Consider the following 18,856-nt stretch of genomic DNA (forward strand, 5'->3'; position numbering starts at 1 on the left):
AGAAAAAATCAAAGCAAAAAACCCCATGAAGAATCAAATTTCATTAAAATAAAGTACTATTGAATTATAGCTGTATTATGATTGCCTGATTGCAATGAAATGTGAAAAGGAAAAATTTATGACAACTTCAAAGCACAGGCAATTCAAACGCATTTGTTACACAATTAAAAAAAAAAACCCAAACACACAACAAAGTCTTCAAGAACTACCATCCAACTAAGCAGACGCAGAGAAAACTAATTACTGCAAAAAAACCAAAAGCAAAACAAAATTTTATTCAACTCCAGGCAGGAATTCGTACTATGATTTAACAAAGATTCAGTAAGATGAGATTTGGCTGCGTATAAAGACGAGCTTGGGCTGATTGAGTTGCCATCGCGCGCGTGAAACCCAAGCTTATCAAAAAAGCAGTAATAACAGACTTGATGATAATTCAGGGGGGAAATTTGGACAGACCAGGCCAGGTAGGGTTGTAAAATACTTGGGACTGAAATCGCTCTTCTCTTTAACAGATGAGAAAACTCTGTTCTTAAAAGTAAGCTGGGGTTTGCTCAGCGCAGAGTAAGCACCCGGCCACACTTGGACACATGCACGAGAGACGTCCAAGCCCAAGAACTGATTTTAAACCCATCCCTCTTCCCAGTTCCGTCACTCAAACCCTTTTCCCCGCTCTTCCAAGGGTCGAAGTGGCCGCTGCCACATGCCGCGGTACCTTCAATGAGGTCCTCGATGGCTTTCCTCACTCCTCTGTCAAAGGCTCGAGCATCGGCGGGGCTTTGAAAAGTGAGCCCAAACTTTCTGTTGTCGACTTTCCAGTGGTGGAAGGTGGGGTTCGCCTTCGTGTACACCAGGTCCTTCTTCACAAAGCATTCCAACACCACCTGGGAGGGCACGAGCCCCAAAAGAGGAGCAAAGTCACTTTTCCCACCCCAAGGACACAGCCGGCACCATCTCAGCCCGGACTCAAAAGCAAGCCAAGTCATGCCTCACGCAGGGGAACATCCTTCCCTACCAAACGATGACTAATAAACACCAGACACTGTGATTGTTCTCATAACCATTGCGCATTCATCTTTTGCTTGTGCTTTGAGTAGGTGCTTGCTCCCTACCCCAGGAGCCTATTTTGGACACAGATCCAGCGTGGCACAGGTTACAGCTAGCGGGGGCTCAGGTGGAGGGGGAACCTCTTGCCTCAATAATTTTGCTCAACAGACATTTTATCTGCCAGCAGCAGATTTAGGAGGTGCTGTAACACTCCCCTCACCTCCCTCACTCCCAGCCAGGCACTCATCTCAAGCTCTGCTGTGCCAAAAACCATCTCTGGGGTGATGCTCAGGGAGAACAGGAATGGCTTGTTAGTCTTACTTCGTCCCCCAAAACCATAAGCATGGCTCCCAAATAGGTGTCAAAAAAAGCATCCTAAGAAAAATAGTACTGCAAAAGACAAACTATACTTGGAACAGCTTTAAAACACCAGTCTTTTTGAAAGCAAGATAATGTCCAACTCAAATAGTAAATTTTTTTCACCCGAACACTTCAAAAAGTTCACAAAGCCTGTGCCTGTACAGGGAGCATTACTTTTAAGCTAGCCCATCTCTTCACAGGAGAGAGTTTCAGAAGAATCAAATATATAAAAACGAGATAACAAAATGTAACATCTAAAACCCACCCTGGAAATAGGGAAAAGGCTTTTTTAATTTGATTTGTGCAGGGAAAGAAGAGAGCTCCTTTTTAGATAAACAGCTACCAGGAGAAACCGAGTGCGTCAATTCGTAAGAGACAACTTGTCTTCATATTCTCACTCTGCTCGTTCAAACCTTGAACGGCACGCAGCATAAATAATTCATGGCCGTTTTAAAGGCTGGCACTGCATTACTCAGTGCAATGTGACTGGCTTCATGGGTCCTTTACACTTCAATTCACTTCTCACTTACCCTGCTAGGTCTTAGAAAAAAACCCACAGGGCCTTCTTCAATCATCAAAGAGGATCTTTGCGCATGGATGTCGAAAATTTACCTGCTCCTTCCAGGTGGCAGCACGCCAGCCTAGATAGCAAAAGATGGCAATTCTAGATGAGGATGGGTTTGTTTTGTCCAATCTGGTACTATTTGCACATGCCTGTTTTTTACGTTTCAAAAAAACTTGCACAAGAGTACAATAGCAATAGATTTGGGATAATTCTCATTATAAGAACAGACAAAAGTTGAATTAGGGTCTATTACCAGTTTGTCTTTCTGCCTTTCACCATGGATTAGAAATCCACTTCTTCCATTGCCCTCCGGGTACGTGACCTTGCAGACGCCAACTCTACTGAGACCGCCTCCTTCTTGCGGCAACCATCCCCCACTGGAGTCATCTCGGGTCATAACCACAGCTTTGACTCGCACAATATAGCTGTCACTGCAATGGTAACAAAACAAAAACAAAACCTTTTGTGAGCATCACACAGTCTCATCAGAGCCTTTTTCTTGAGGGCGGTATTTAGGCAGCACTGGTCTGGCCCCAAGACAGAGTTTCTGCCCAGGATGGAAGTCCGCCTCTGTGACAGATGGCCTTGACCAGTCAAGCCACCATAGAAAAGAGACCCATCAAACAGCAAGGAATCAACCTGCTGGGTTTCCAGATGTCAACACACAGATCAAACAACCCATTGTCCCACACACTCTTTTCTTCATGCAGCTGGGGACAGGGATGAAGAGAGCCGGGTGAGCCAGGCAGCACCCAAAGCCGCCATCACCACAGGTGATGCACTGGAGCATCAGGTCTCCAAAGTGTTGGAAGAACATGTGGAGCTCAAATAACCCACGAACAAAGTTTTTTAAGGTTTTTGTGATCAAATTAGTGAAGTGGGTTTTGGAAAACAATACTCAAATTCCTCTGCAACTGGGACAACCTTTATAGGAAAAAAGCCACAAGTGTGGCTTCCAGCTGGCACCTCAGGCAAAAGGAGGTGGGAACATCTCAGCTCAGGTTATCAGGACCACGCCATGTCCCTAAAACAGCTCCACCAGCATTTCAAGGGGCTTTCAAGGGCGGCACATCATAACCTCACAAGAAGCTATTCTGGAAGCCCCTGAGATCTGGGGATAATCCATCGCAAGGGGCCAAGAGAGTGGGAGGCTCTGCTCCCCCAGGCCTCCTCCCATACCCTTTCCACAGAGCTGTTGTTCCAGCATCTGCTGGGGACATCACCAGGCAGGGGGTCATTTGAGAGCAGAAAGGCCACTACAGAACGTAAGCAAAAGCCGTGCACCTTGCATGGGACACGCAACAAACTCCAAGCCAGAACAGGCTGTCCCCACCCCACAGCTGCTGGGAAAATACCTAAATTAGCTTTTCTGTCCTCACACTGCTGCCCGGTCCTGGCTCAGCGCAACCCATCACATGCTAGACATCGATTGACCCAATGACTGCTCAGGAACAGCGCTGACAGCTGTGATGCCCTCACAGCGAGGTCACCACAGCATGGTTAGATGTCAGCCACGCACAACCATGGCACTGTTGGCTGCAGAGCTGCCGAGACACCCATGAGTGCCCGCAAAGGTGCGTCAGGGCACTCAAATCTGAGCAAAAACAGGAATACCAACAGGGGCTGAGAAAAAGGACGTGCAAAGAAAATTGGCCAGGAATTGTCCATCTTCAGGCCAGCAGGTGAGCTCACCAGAAGACAGCTCAACCTGCAGAGGTCTCCAAGAGGAGGCCTTTAATAACGACAGGTATCATCCTTTAGGGAAAAAAAAATTCCTCCTCGAGGAAAGCTCTGTATCCGGACGGACATTTTCACAGCATCCTATATAACACAAGAGAACGGGCCCTTTCCATCTGAAATTAAAAGCAGAGGTAGTTTTCCTCATCCTGCACCAGGTAAACAAGTGCCTCTTGTTTTCAGACATTATTTTTGCATCACTTTTGTAATCTCAGTGCTAATGCCTAAAGTCTGAGTTCCCCTTTCTCCGTTGTGTTTAACACCTAAGCAAGCAGCCTCACGGACCCTCCTTGAAGGCACTTTTGAGGACAGACCAAGGAGGCAGCAAGCATCTCCTGGCCAGAGGCACCTGGGATCGGTTAATCCCTTCTGCAGCTGGACAGATCTCGCAAAACACACACTGCAATTTTCCCTTCACCGGCTTTATTTGACGGATATACCAACTTTCTCACCAGACCTACACGATGAAGGCAGTACAAGAGATGCTGAAGGTTCATCCCTTATTGCTCTGAGGACTTTGCAGCGGCTGATAAAAAGCTTTTCAGCGCACTCAGATACACAGCCTGTACCGCAGCTGACGCGCAAGGCATTCACCGAACTGAGAAACAACATTTTAAAGAGTATTTTTGCTTTTGAGTCCTTAAAGCAGCATCCTGGTACGGGAACTAGTGGCAACTTTAATCTCTTGGCGTCCTGATACTCAAAATTAAGCAAAATACTTCAGCTGATTTCCTACTGTGCAAAAATCGAGCCGCTTCCATCCATGACCATTTTTGTTTTCTTCTCTGTACCTTTCCCATGTGGTCTATAAGGATTAGCAATTAACAGATAAAGAAAAAAGAAAGCCAACTATACGTTTCTATATAGTTCTCCTGGTCCCCAAGAATCCTTTCTGGACTTAATTTTTAACTCTTTTAACTCTTCTCACTTCTGGGGAACTCCCATTAAATTTCAAGCTCTCTTCCGAAGTCGGAGCCGTTCAACACAACCTTCCTTCCCATCTTCCCACCAAAGCCATCCACACAAACTGCCGCTTCTCCTTCTACACTTGAAAATTGCCACTGGCCATATAGCTTCCTGTGGGATTTACCGTTCACTTTTACGGCAGCAGCCGGAACTTTTGGTCGTCCCAAAAGTAATGTCATCTTCAGTTACTTTGCTGCAGGAATCGTCCATTTAGAGGAAAATTAAGAAACCAGCAGTTACGCAGCACTTTCAGCACTCAGTGATTTTTCCCAATTATCTGCGTGCTTCCATCACCTCCCAGTGATTTCTCTAGACTCGTAATTACGTTTGAACACTAGTGGATGAGTACACGTTAAATTTACGTCCTCTGGCTACCGTCCCTGCCCATTATATTCACAAGCTGGTGGGGCACAGAGCCATACGGTTGTCCTCTTCGTATCTACACCGATACAGTGACCTGTGGCTCTTAGCCTCTGCCACCAAGGCCACTGATTTCACCCAAGAGAACACCACATCAACTGCATTCCTCCCATCTTGAAGAGCTACTTCCTTAAACGTACCAAGCCAGAAGCCCTAGTTTCCACCCCCCTACCACGGCAAGAAGACCTCTGCTCCTCTATCAGAAGAGGACCTTGTGCAGCAGAAGGGCTCACCTTTGGCAAGGTAAGCAGAGCTCTGGCTCCGTTAACGTAACCCCTTGGCACACCTTCCCGCACGATCAAAAGTCGCCGGTGACGCCGCGCTCCCTGGAGAGCCCCGTCCCTACTCCCACCGGGCTCCAGCCACGGGCGCATGCTTCCCAACGTGCCACCTATGCCAAGGGACTTAGGAAAAAGAGAGAAAGGAAATAAGGAAAGAAGGCGGTTAAAGCTCCTTAGGGCTTGACATCTCAAGTGTCGGACAAGGACTCAGAAGCTGCACGTTGAATTTTCAAGGCTACGCGCTGCTTCCTTATCTTGCCTGCCGTTTCCATCCACAAGCCTAGAATAGGCAATGCTTCTTTCCCTCATGCCAGTGTTGATAAATACTTGGGAGGTACTCAATATTTCAGGTCCATATAAGGACCTTGCTTCCTTAGTATAAAAGCTGTTTATTTTCTTTGCTATTTAATTTTACACGACTGCACAGAGGCTCCAGCTGGTTGCAAGCATTCAAAATCCTCGGGAGCAAAGGAGAGATCTGCAAATGCCATGTGCGCGTCGCTGCTGAAACCTTGGTGCACCGAAGCAGCAAAACAACCATGTCCAAGTCATCCACCTGCACTTTTATCGTGGCAACTGTGCAATTTGACTATTCCAGGAGAAACAGTTAATGAGGTATGTGAAAATATTTGGTCCGTTACCATTAATGAGATACTGAGATTAGATAACGCAAGCCTTTCGTATAGTTAAAAATGAAACTGCTAAAAAAAGCCCCTGCAGTAGCCTTAGTTCCCCTCATTTTACCGGCTTCTTAAAACTTTAAGACTGTTCTAACAGTCCAGTTTATGGCCTACGCACTTCGCGTTTCATGCAAACTATTCTTAATTATGCTCTTAAATGGAATACTTTGCTATCTTAACCCTACAGATTTGTCTCCAACAGCCTTAAAAGCTCGGGGAGAAAGTATCTGCAGGGATTACCCAGCTGCATGGCAGCCGGCCAGCATGTTCCAGGGCTGCTTCAGGTTGTTTGCTCGCCCCACCCAGAGCAAAAAAACCATAATGAACTTGGGGAGTAAAGGTAGCGCGGAAAACCGCGTGCTGTTTTTATTGGAAGGAAAAGAGCTTTAAAAATTATAGCTCGTGGATGTGCACCTATATATATATAAAAATGTGTGTGTAAGAGTGCGTGCATAATTGCTACTCTGAAGTATATTGAGAATTTTCCTAAATAAGCAGTAACTGAATGATTATGTTTGCAATAACTGAGCCCTGGCTGCATTACGCAGAGCCTAACTTTTACAGAGGATTTGTGTCTAAGAGACAGGCGACATTTAAGGCGGATAAAAAAGCGCTTTCCTCCAGCATGCACGAGCCGCACCAACGCACGGCCGACACCGTCCAGCGCTCTCCGACATGAGCCACATCACTTCCAGCAACCGCACCGCAGCAAAACCCACGGGGGGAAAAAGCGCCGAGCCTTGTTATACGCCTTGCGTGGGCTTACAGCTGCAGTCCTGCACCCGAGGCTAACGGCAAACAGTTCCTTCGTCAGCTAAGGCTTTAATTTTGCCAGCGTCTTCGTAAAAGAAGGGTCAAAGTATGCAGCTCCCTTCCACCAGCCGCTCTCTTCCACTTTGTTTGCTTCCAACGCAGCAACTGAGATGTCTAAAAACCAGCTGAGATGTCTAAAAAATCCCGAGGAGGTGCGGGGAAGCATCCAAGCCGCCACATTTACTACTTCCCTTTGAGTCACATTTAGCATCTAAAACATTTCCCGGACACCTTCTATAATTCAGTAATATTTCTTCTTCTAGCCAGGCTAGTTGACCAAAATATAAACTTAATAAACTTTCACCCTAATGCAGCCACACGGCGCTTCAGCATTTCCCTCCCTTCTCAACCTTCCAGCTTACAAGGCCAGGAGAGATTCAGGTCTCGGACAGAAAGGTAATTGCTTTTAACTGGTTTCAAAAACACGGACTACTGTCTTCAGCGCATCGACATTCCCATTTTCAGGGCAGAGCCAAAATGACAGCAGGAGGCTGCTAATGCAACAGTGGAAGGGGTCGGGCTGTTCAGCTGTACCGAACCACGGACACCGGTCGCTTAAAACACAATTTGAACTATTTGGATCCATGCAAATTTAACTTTACAAATACAAGGGCATAGCCTGTCTTCAGCTGAACTGGATGTGTTTCACGGTGCTCTTGCTTTGCCCTCTGTCCTCACCCCAGTAACTCCGACTGCTGGAGTTAAAGCCATCCCGTTCTGTCCAGGCGATTGCTGGAAATTACGTTGCAAGGATCCTCTCCGGAGTTCACCCCGCAGCCAGAAAGCGGTGGCGTTTTGATGGAAGTCGTGACAAACCACTATTTTTGGAGTCCCACTTTCTTGATCTGATGCTTGGTTCGTGAACCTTCTAGCAAGGGTGAAATGTCTAAGATTATAAACAGCATTTTCTTCTTCTTCTACCACTTTGTTAGAAAAAAGATTTCTGAGTGCATGGGGCCACAGCAGAATAAGGTTGGTATTTCGATACCGTTTAGATTTCCAGCAACTTTGAAGCTTTTTCATTAAGCATCAGCAAGAAGAAAAAGCCATCTGCACAACTCTGGTCAGACCCAGGGTTAAAATGAAGCCTCTATAAAAACCATGGAAAACCTGCCAAAAGTTTTCCTTGCCCTCATCTCTGCATCCCACCAGGCACACAGAACCACCGTATCCGCAACCCATCTCTAGTACGGTAGATTTGCAGCCTATATTTTTCTGTCTTTCAAATCCAATACTGACAGAATAAGAAGGTGTTCTGGGAAATTTTGGTTTCCACCTGGTCAGAGTAAATACAAGATGGTACAATCTCCACACGCCTTGCTCCAGCGATGCTGGCCGGGTCCTGCAGCACATCTGTCCTGGGGCACTTCACCTTAAACCAATATTAACCTCACAAGCTCAGTTTCAGGACATTTCTCTCTCTCAAGAAAATGAGAAAAGCGTGTTGGCATCTAGCATTTCCCCACAGCTTCCCTCTGAAAACGGAAAGGAGTTTTCTCTTCCAACTCCTCGGTTCACACCTGGCCGCCGAACCGAGTTCGGCAACACGTGTTCAGCTTGAGCATTTCACAAAAAAAAGGGGGGAAAAATTATATTAATTCCAAGAGCACTGTTACCTGCAGCCGCGCAGAAGGCGGAAGAGGCAAATCCTGCCCCGAAGGAAGCGCTCGTGCGGGATTTGGAAATCATCGCCACTAAGTTGTAAGACACGCGAAGCCCTACCTGCACATCCCATACAGCACCCCGGAGGAGCAGTTTTGCACGCAGGTTGCTCAATGCTGCGGGTTTTCCTGGTGGCTGAGTGCTGCCCAAAATCTTGTCTGCAGAAAAAAAACCCGACCCAGCGGGGGGAATCGCCCCGATGGATGGTGAGGGGCCTGGATGCGGCAAGGATGCTCGAAGGCACAGGTGCCTTCAGCCTGCAAAAGCTTGTCTTCCTGCATGACACATGGCCTCATGCAAGAAACACAGCTCCAGCAGGCTTGAGCAAACCCAAAGTACCACTTTTTGATTTTATTTTTCAGTCCTTGATGCCCTTCTGGGTCTAGAGCAGCCCCAAAGGCAGAATAAAGAGGCGCCAGGTCAGTGCCCAGCAAGCCTGGGTTTGCGCCCAGCGCCGCAGCCCGTCTGAAAACCCTCTGTAGGAAAGTTTAATAGGAGTTTCGTTTTTTGGTTTTGTTTTGGTTTTTTTTGGTTTTTGTTTTTGTTTGTTTGTTTGTTTGTTTTCCGGAAGGAAAAGGACTTTGCAAAACACCAAGACACCTGCAACAATCCAGCCGCCCGCCTCCGCATCTCCCTTAAATGCCGAGGCAAGGACGAACAAAGGAACCCTTTCACCAAAACATTTGTTAAATATTCCAGGCTCATTTTATTGAGTTTACGAGAAACACCCCTATCCTAACTTGCTTGAATGGGATTTCATACTCCCATACTTTCCATTTTCCCATGGAAAACTCATTTTAAAAACATAACTTTATATATATATATATGTATCAATATACATATGCAATGTATATAATGTAGATATGAAAAGTTTCTTTTATATATTCATTTCATACATAATTTCTTCTCCTGTTTTTTATATATATGTGTTTACAATTTTTTAAAATGACACACACAGAAGCATCAGCTTCCGCCGTAAGAGTAAGTCTCGCAGCGCATTTTTACAATGCGACGTCCCCGCTAATTCAGATACACGGAACCGGGGGCTGGTGTTCAACACCAGGAGGGTTTGGCATGACTGCCGTTCCCCCGGCTGCAGGGTTGGGTGTTGCAGCCTTTTCATGGGCTAAAGCCGTTTTTTCGGCCAGCATGACCTCTCCTCCCGCACCGGGCTGGCCCAGCAATTCCCACAAAGCGCTGCACACGTGGGCGAAACCTCAAATGAACCGGCAAGAGGCTTTTTAGGGAAAAAAGCTGGCTTGCAAACATACTGATGGGCAAGTGACGACCCACCGACACAGTTCAAGCGCACGGATTTCAAGGGCTTTCCCCAGAAATTAGCTCACTATGCAAACAGTATTGAATTAAAATTAAAGTCTAACTGCATCAGGGGCAGATTAATTTACTACTCGTGGCCGTATTGAAGCATCTACGTAACATACTGTTGAAATTGTGTTAGAGTTATTGAAAGCCACAGCAAACCTTGCTACAAAAATACACAAAAATTCTGGTTGGGTTTTTTTCCCCCCCCCTTTTTTTCCTAAAAGACAGTCACGACGCCACTGGGATGCACACAAATGACAACACTTTTAATGAGCAACCATGTCATGAAACCTCTAAAAAAAAAAAAAAAGAAAAATCACAGCAAACCTCCGTCTCAGTGGAGAATTGAGTTACCTCAGGACCAGCCTCCTCACAGCTTTGCCGGGCAGATGCTTTGTCAGTGATTGCAAATTACAGGTCTGGGGTTTATTTAAAAAACAAAACAAAACAAAAGACGCCCAACTTTTCTTCAAATTCGTTTAATGGATCAATTTTGCAATAAATCCTTATAGCTGCACATGATGCTATGTCTTGGAAAGTTCTAAGAAGCAGCAAAACAAACAAAAAAATCAGTTCAATAACATAATGCATTTGACTTAATTTGCCCTGCAGCTCATCAAGCCGGCATGCGGTACAGGCAGGAGTTGCACACTCAAGTCTTCTACTATTTTCGTGCAAGAGTACAAAACATTAACAAATTTCAAGGAAAGCTAATTAGTATTATCATTTACTGTAATGAGAAAGGAAGTTGTAATTGCATGACAGATGGTATTTGTTTTATATCATATGCAAGATAAGCAAAAAGCACATAAATTTTAGCCAGCCAAACAGGTAGCTGCACGAGATCTGCATCCTGAATTGATTCCCCACCCCAAAAAAAAGCCACAGACAAGTTCTACCCTATTTTTTTTTTTTTAAGTATACTGACCGTAAACACTTTCTTACTGTTATGCTACGTTAACTAATGAATAGTGATATTTAGCAAAAGTAAGAGATAAAACTAACGAGCACAGCAACTGTATTCCAGCTTTAGAAGTTTTATCACCCTCCTTATTTTGTAAAATGAAACCAGTGATCTGACACCGTTCGCCAGAAATTACAGAGGAATGTAATGGAGAAACCTATTCGATTCACAAGATGATGCTATCTCCTCGTGACCCTCTTCCCCGTCCCATGGGTTTGTGCTGCCACGCTGTAGACGGCCACGGCGCCCGTGACGCCGCCGAAGGCGCTGCCCAGGTGAGGAGTCCCATTGCTCCCGTGTAACACCGCGCTTTGCAGATTAAGCGCTACCCGTCCTAACGCAGCCGGGTTACAGCGCAAGTGAAAATAATGCCGGGGGTACTCATCTTCAGCTACAGCATCAGTGATACTCCGGAACGCAAAATAATTATGTAGGCACACACACATAGTATTTCTGAAAAACTCAAAAAAAAAAAAAAAAGGGAAAAAAAGCCCAACAGAAATTGCTCACCCTAAGCAATTTGCATTTCCCCCGCTCTGCTCCATTTTGATGACTGCAGAATGCAACTATATTTATCCCCCCGTAAACATCCGCTGTGACACGTATGATACAACTACAAAGGGTAGACCATATTTTGCAAATATAAAAAAAATTTCTGTGACTCAATTCCAGCTGAATCTGTATCAAAGAGGGGAGGCAGTAAGCAGGGTAACTGCGGCCTAAATCTAAAGGGTTTTTATCTTTTGCCAGGTGAATGCATTAAAAAAAAAATAATAAAATAAAGCAAGGCATTCTTAACTACATCAAAACCAGCACGCACATTGATTTTGCCTTCCAAAAGGTAGGAACACCTTAAGGTGTCCGTGGAGGGGGGCATCAAGGGAAGCAGCTTCCCAGGCAGCATCTATTTGCCTCTCCGTCTGTAAGAGAGGGAGCATGTTAAACCATTACTTCTGAAAAAAATGTATATGCAACCATGAAAGCAAGCCTGTGCCTCACAGAAGCCACACCTATTCACTGATAAATTATACGCTGATTCAGAAAAGATTCAGAAGGGCTATGGGGGGAGGAGAAGGGGGAAAAAAAAAAAAAAAAGGATTAAAAAATATGAAGTAATACACGGCGAGAGCACGCACACATACCTGCCGGGGGATGCCATCGCCTCTACATCTTACACCCCGACTGCTGTGTTTTACCACCATTGCCACCGCCAGCCTCCCGACCAGCGTCGGCTGCCCCGCGCCAGCGGTCTCCCCCCGGGCGCGATTCAGTCTCCTTGAGGGATGTGCTGCATCGTACGGGTGAGTCATCCCGGAGGTATTCTGCGTATTACAGCCCCGGCCGGACCATTACTCATTTGCAACATCCTCCCGGCTCAGAGAGCAGAAGCGCGCGCGCCGACCAAAGAGTCTTGCTTCCCCGCCCCGGTTACAGGCTGGGGAGGGGGGGGGAAGAAAAAAAAAAAAAAAAGAAAAAAAATTACGATACAACTGCCATAAACTAATAACGGGGGCGTAGCGGCAGCTGACGGAGCAAACGTGCTGCCGAGAGGTTGCACCAGAGCGGCGGGCACGTCACCCACTCAGCTGGGACTGCAAACGGGTCCAAAGTTGAAAGCGGGCGTCAGCTCCTCCGGTAACCCCGGCTGCACTTTATTCCCCAAAAGCTGCTAACGCAGCGCTAGGCCCAAGGGTCCAAACAACCCAACAGGCTCAGCCTCCCCGCGTGCCCGTCTCCGTTGCAGCTTTTAACAGGATTTTAAACACTTCCGGTTTGCAGCAAGTTTATATATATATAAAAAAATAAATAAAGTTTATATTTATATAAATATATAAAGATCAGCTATAGGTCTTCGTATACTGCACCTCTGCAGGCAGCCCACGCAACCGAAGTGCCAACACGGCAACATCCCTGCGCACGAGTTTCATTTTGGGTAGTTGGTCCCAAGTGCTCCCTTGCTGCTCAAAAACTTTCAGAACCACTTTAACTCCTTGCTCGGTCAGCACGCGTGCCCCCCAAAGTGATAGCATCATCCCTAAATGCCCTCTCATTTTTTTTAAAGCAGAAAAAGTTGCTCAAGAACTGCCTCAGCAACTGAAGACAAGAATAAGAATTGTGACACTGGGGCTCTGAAAGCAGCTTCTAAAAATACTTGCCCTGTTTCTGAACTAATCTATGCTGATGATTAGGAGGAGCGGCGAAGAAAGCCAATTGAAGTGTCTCCAGGCTCAGCCGCTTCTGCCTTCCTTAAATCCAAACTGTTTTAACCTTGATTTGGGGCAAAAATCCCTTTTTCCCAGGATGGAGAACAATGGCCAGGGTGATGCTGCCTGAAGGCGTCCTTCAGGAAAGCCGCATCCCCATTTTACAGACATGACAACTTAAAATCACAGATGCTCTTGAAAACTTCCCAGTTTGGACCACGGAAACACTGAGCTCGAGACCACCGAGGCTTAAACTCGGTTCCAGTGGACACCAAGCTGCGGGGAGGATGCTGAGGACGTCCCGGGTGGCCAGGACGGAAGCATTTGTGCGCTGCTTCTCTCCAGCATCCCGCGAGCGCGTGCGCAGGTGGAGCTGCCGGCACCTATTCGCAGCTCGGCTGGATTTTGTCACAACAACAGAATCAAGTCCAAAGCCACGCTGAAGGCAACAGGCAGCATCTGGAGCTTGTTACAGTGGGATCAAGCGACGGCTGCATTTACCCTATTTCAATATACAATATAAAAAGATCCTGAATTTAACGCATAAAGAGCACGCCGTTTTGGCAGAAGTGCATTTGCGACCACTGAGTAACTCATTAGCCAGCCAGAGCATCATGCTAGCCAAATAATTAAAACAACAAAAAAGTTGTGGTTTTGTTTTTTTTTTTTTACCTTTTAATTGCACATCCCCAGTCCACAACTCGTCCTACCCAGATGCGCCAGGATTTGCTGCCTTGCCTTCCTCCTCAAGCTCTGCAGCAGCACGAGCAGTTTCACCCTCAAATGCTTAACGCAGAGCCCGTCAGCTCTGTCCTCAGCTGTCTCCAGCGAGAAGTCAGCACCCAAGTCCAAAGCAACGTCAGCCACAAGAATTAAGGAAAGACGCCTGGTCCTTTTTGCTGCAAATCCACTTTCTAAAGTTTTTCTCCCGAGGAACGGGGGAAGACGAAATTAACCTCCCAGTCTAAGACAAACCTATCTTTGAATAAGCCGTGTTGTAATCATGTTTTTGAAACAACAGCTTCAGCGGTTGCTTCTCCCCAAAGCTTCCCCTGTTTTCTTCCCTTGCCACTGCTCCTCCTCTTAGAAACTCAAAGCAACGGGCACGGCGAGACTCGGGACCGAGCACCGACCTAAGGCGGCTTACGGAGCAGCGGCATTAACAAATGCGATTGCAGCGTTACACATCAAAAGACGGGTTTGCAGGGAAAAGCCATCGCGCCATAAAGCCGACGGGGTGTAAAATGCAGAGGCGATGGGATCCCCTGGCAGATATGTGTGCGTGCTCTCGTCGTGTATAATTTCGTATTTTTTACTCTCGTTTTTTTCCCCCCTCGTTCTCCCCCCCTAGCCCTTCTGAATCTTTTCTGAATCAGCGTATAATTTACCAGTGAATAGGTGTGGCTTCTGTGAGGCAGGGAGAAGCATGCTGCGCGTGAAAATGCGAGAGAGAGGAAAAGGTCTCTGTTAGAAGCGTTAAGGCGTGCTCAATCCATAGGGATGCAAATAAAGCCCTGGCCTTCTGTCTACATGGAGAAGTTGTTGCGTCAGTCAAGAAGAACCACCACCACCACCACCTAACTCAGTTGGCTTCAAGCCCTGCTCGCAAGGGTCTTCTCCTAAGGGAAGCAGATATTAAGTCACCGGATAGTTGTGAGCATCAACTGAATCACTGGTTGGGTTCTCGCTTTTGCAAATGTTCTTTAAACTTAAGGCTAAGCTAACAAACCTCAAGCTCCAGCGTTGGCAACGCTGACGCACTTTTTTTTTTTTTTTAATTATTATTATTATTATTTTTCCCCTTCAATACTGCCCTGTCCAGCACACCTTAGCACACCCATCCCTACTAGCTTGGTGCTACAGCGAAATATCCTCCAAAGCTTTTGTGCCTTTCCCTAGCTTGGACTGGTGAGCGGCTGCTCTGAGTAACACAGGAACATTTTCCCCAGTTTCTAGTGGGATGGACACTGCTACAGGCTTTTGCTATTAGCAAATGAAAGTAAACATTGCAACTGGAGAGCCAACAAGGTGGTGGATCTGCCTTCCGCTGCCTGCCGGCCAACGGCAAGCACGGTTTAAAGAGCTGTGGTAGGAGCAAGAGGAGTCCATTTTCACCATCGGTGCTGGAGTATTTGTGATTAAGAGAATGAAACTCAGTCACCTCGTTAATGCCGGTCATATTAACGGGTTGAACTTCTGCAGCACAACATTAACACAGCGCACAGAACCGAGCCCTGACGGCTTGTGAACCAGGCAAAAAGATGTTTCAGCACGTAATTTCAGTGCAGCGTAGGCTTCCGAGTATCTGCAGCCCCAGGTCCCTATAGGACACTCCAAAACTCGTAATGTCTCATCACATGGGAACACCAGGCAACCTACCTCAGGTGTAGCATTCAAGATTTGCCACAGCAGTATTGCCTAAACATTGCTGACTGTGCCTTGTGAGGGGTGAAAAAGGGTGCTTTGCTCTGTTTTTGTTTTAATTAAAAAAAAACCCAAAACCCACAAAAAAGAAAAAAACTACCCCCAAAAACCCAAACAAAAGACTTTATAGACACGGTCAGTATAGCTTTTTGTCCAGCACTTCAGACACCCATTGCATTCATGCTCTCCTTGTTGCCCACAGAGTTTTCTTCAATACAGCACTCTTTCAAAGGCTGGATGTAGAGCAGAAATAGGAAAAAAGGGCAGAAAAGCTGATCCTTCGGAATGACTTCAAACATTTTACGATGTGCTTTGGGGCTGCTAAATATTCAGGAGCACTGAAATGCTCCTCCCTACCATTACCATGCTTTCCCTATTTTCCATGAAACTGGAGCAAGGCTCTCCCACGCTGCACACCCGTGCCAGCGCAAAAGCAAGGTATTATTAAAAGTACAGCTGAACAGTGCTTCAGCAGTTGAGGAGTCTGCCGGGGGATAGGTGGTCCATAAGAGCCCGTACGGGAGCAGTTCTGGTCACGGCACAGCTCGAGTCTACTTACGCATCTCTCCACACAGACCTCACCCAACTGTTAAGCATCACTGAGCACGAGGCTTTCCCGACACAAACGCACCCCCCAGTGCTCCAGTCAAACTAAGGAGGAGAGCTGCAGTGTCTCAGCCTCTGGTAGACATCACCTGATCCGAAACAGAAAGGATACATCCCTTTTTCTTCCCACCATTGGCTCCGGCAAGCTGCAAGCCGCCGGCACGGTGGGAGCCTCTTGCCGTTAGCGGCCGGCAGCCACGGCGCTGCAGCCGAGGGCCGGGAGCCCATCGCCCCAGATCCTTGCAGATGGCACAATCTCAGGCCCTAGAAAAATCACCACCTCTTTATAAATTACGGAGACGCTAAATGAGCACGGCAAGTTGGAGGCAGCCTTTCTTCGCCGTTTCCAACTGCACAAACCAAGGCAACTCTTATATACACGGGTTTAAAAAGTCCATCTCCAGGTGACCGGCAGCTTGCAACAACCATTTTTCTTTTCTGGGTGTTTTACAGCTTAAGCCTCGGACAGACGCATCATTCCCATTGATGAACAGACCTTTGTACGTACGGATTACAATAAAAATGACCCCAGCATAGATGGGCATTTCCATCCAGGATGCAGGAAGGTTCTGGGTGGAGGCCATGTGGATTTAATTTCCCTGCAGACAGATCAAAGGAAAGCGGTCGAGAGTGTCTTACTCGACTCCAAATAAACATTCACGACCAGAAAAGAGGTTACACAAATGACATGCACCAAGCTCCTCTGTGCCAGGAAAGACTCTTATGCTTTTCTTCTAATTAAACCCTTCCTCCATAGCTCCTAATTGATACCTGGACAAACAGCTGTAATACACTCCAGGAAATCTAACCCTGTGCTTTCCTTTACTCACGTGACACGGACTCAATCATCACAGGGCAGGCTGAAAAGTTTCATTTTCTGGTTAAAAAAAAAAAAAAGCTAGTACAAAATCAAGACATTCCTCCTCCCTTTTTTTGCGCTTAAACATTTAGCTCAAAGGAGAGGTGCTTTTGGTGTCCTGCCTCTCCACAGTTTGCATCCGAATTTGCGTTCTTCTTGCACCACTATGGGCATCTCCTAGACTGACCAGACAGCAAAGCTCAACCGCTTCTTTCAAGCCGCCTGCTCAAAGAGCTCCTTGCCTCTACGAGCCAAGACGAATCACTGCCATGAATGGGCTCACACCTCTGACCCCCCGAGAAAACCCATCGCTCACCACGCAGGTAGAAGAGCTTGAGTTGGCTGATGGTTCCTAAATCAAACTTTTGTTTCATTTCAGCTTTAATCCAGACTGCTTAGTCTAACAGACGCTTTACTCCAGTTTATCTGCAAACGATCTCAAATGATGACAAATCCACAACATCCCTAAAAAAACTACACATTTTTTTAAAGCATCAATCTTCTTTTAACTTCTAACCTCTGCATCTTTGCTTTCCTTTTCTGCAGGATAAAAGTTTTTCCCCATGCGAGTACTCTCAGACTGACTGTGTGTACCCCAGACAGCATATTTCCAGTTTCTTGTCTTCTCCAATTTTTTTCTTTCCAGATCTCAAATCACCCTTGCTGCTCTTTCTGAGCATTGGCGCTATCTTTTGCGAAGCCCTCGTGCCAGGACTCAGTAGGCCATGTTATAAGCACCTAGAAAGGCAGCAAGGTACAGCAGACCAAGAGGTAAAAAGCACGATACGATAACCCTTATCCACCTACACTGCTAAATCCACTGAAAACGTCCATAACCGTGTTGACCAGCTCCGAGTTCATACACTCAAGCTGATGTTGACCGCACCTCGTTTCAGCCAGCTCCCCGTTTTGCTGGGGACTGACTTGAGCTAACCAGCTTAAATTTTCAAGATCACTCTGCTTCTCCCGTAAGTTTTAGTAAAACATTATCTTGCCCATAAAATGTACCTTGTCCAGCTCTTTCCACTGCTCTTGGGAACAATCTGCTCTTTTATAGACTTAAAGGAAGATGGCCAATACTTATGATTTCTGCTTTCATTTTCAGTAGCATGGGAATTATTTTATTGTTCATTTAGGATAGTGATTCACAGCGTCTGCCTCTTTCGCGAGCACAGAAACGATACGGGGCAGGTCCCCCCTCCTGCACAGAGTACTGCCAGCTTTGCCACGCCTGCCCTGCAGCAGGGCATCCAACATTAACTATTATTCAGCCTTCTGATGCTATTCTTTAAGTCCTACAGCAGCCGGAGGTTGCTCACCAAATACCTTTGGTTTCCTCCGGCCAACTGCGCGCATCTCCCAACCTCCACTTTGTTCTCCCTGCGGCCGGCTTTCCTGTTTACATCTCCGCCGTCGCTTCCCTTGCAAAGCCGAAGGGCTTTGGAAAAAGCACAAAGAAAGAAGCGCTTCCTCAAGCCGCAGGCAGCTGCGTGCCGGTCTCCCTACCGCCGTCCCTCGCTCAGTCGCAAGCATCACTTGCCTTTAGCGGCTCATACTTCCCGCGCCCTGTCTTAATTGGGACAGCCGGGGTCCTGTGGCATGTCGGAAGGTGACTGAAGCCTCCCATGGTCTTTCCTTTGAGCAGCATAGATGGCGAAGGAGCTTCCCATCCCGTTCCCGTCACGGTTTTTGGTGCAGCTGGGAGCTGCAATCTCAGCCATCTCCGGTTGCTGGGGAATGCCAGAACGCCGATGCCCCACACAAGCCAAAAAAAACCTGCTAAGCTTAGAAAACATCTAGTAACAGCTTACGCAAGTCTATTGATTTAACAGGCCACAACACTATGTTTAAGCACGCTTTTAACCTAAAAAAGTTGAGCAAACCGTCAAAAACCAAATACTGAAGAGAAGCGACATTATCTTCTTGCTGAAGATCTGTGAGAAGAAAG

The 18,856-nt window shown here is 46.7% G+C and overlaps 1 protein-coding gene across 2 annotated transcripts in view; it reads right to left on the reverse strand.

Annotated features, from left to right (window-relative positions):
* The window catches only part of SPRED2 (sprouty related EVH1 domain containing 2), a gene marked incomplete at its 5' end in the record, with an annotated part of 62,201 nt that overhangs the window by 23,620 nt on the left and 19,725 nt on the right, over positions 1–18,856 (reverse strand). Inside the window, 3 exons of one of the 2 annotated variants that reach the window (XM_081998642.1) lie at positions 713–881; positions 2,223–2,400; positions 11,958–12,568. In XM_081998642.1, coding sequence (XP_081854768.1) covers positions 713–881; positions 2,223–2,400; positions 11,958–11,974 — 364 coding nt within the window. Of the gene's footprint in view, positions 1–712; positions 882–2,222; positions 2,401–11,957; positions 12,569–18,856 lie in introns of those variants that run through there. The other variant, XM_081998641.1, reaches the window with a different exon arrangement.

This window comes from Phaethon aethereus (assembly GCF_964289735.1).
Source record: "Phaethon aethereus genome assembly, chromosome: 3".
Lineage (NCBI taxonomy): Eukaryota > Metazoa > Chordata > Aves > Phaethontiformes > Phaethontidae > Phaethon > Phaethon aethereus.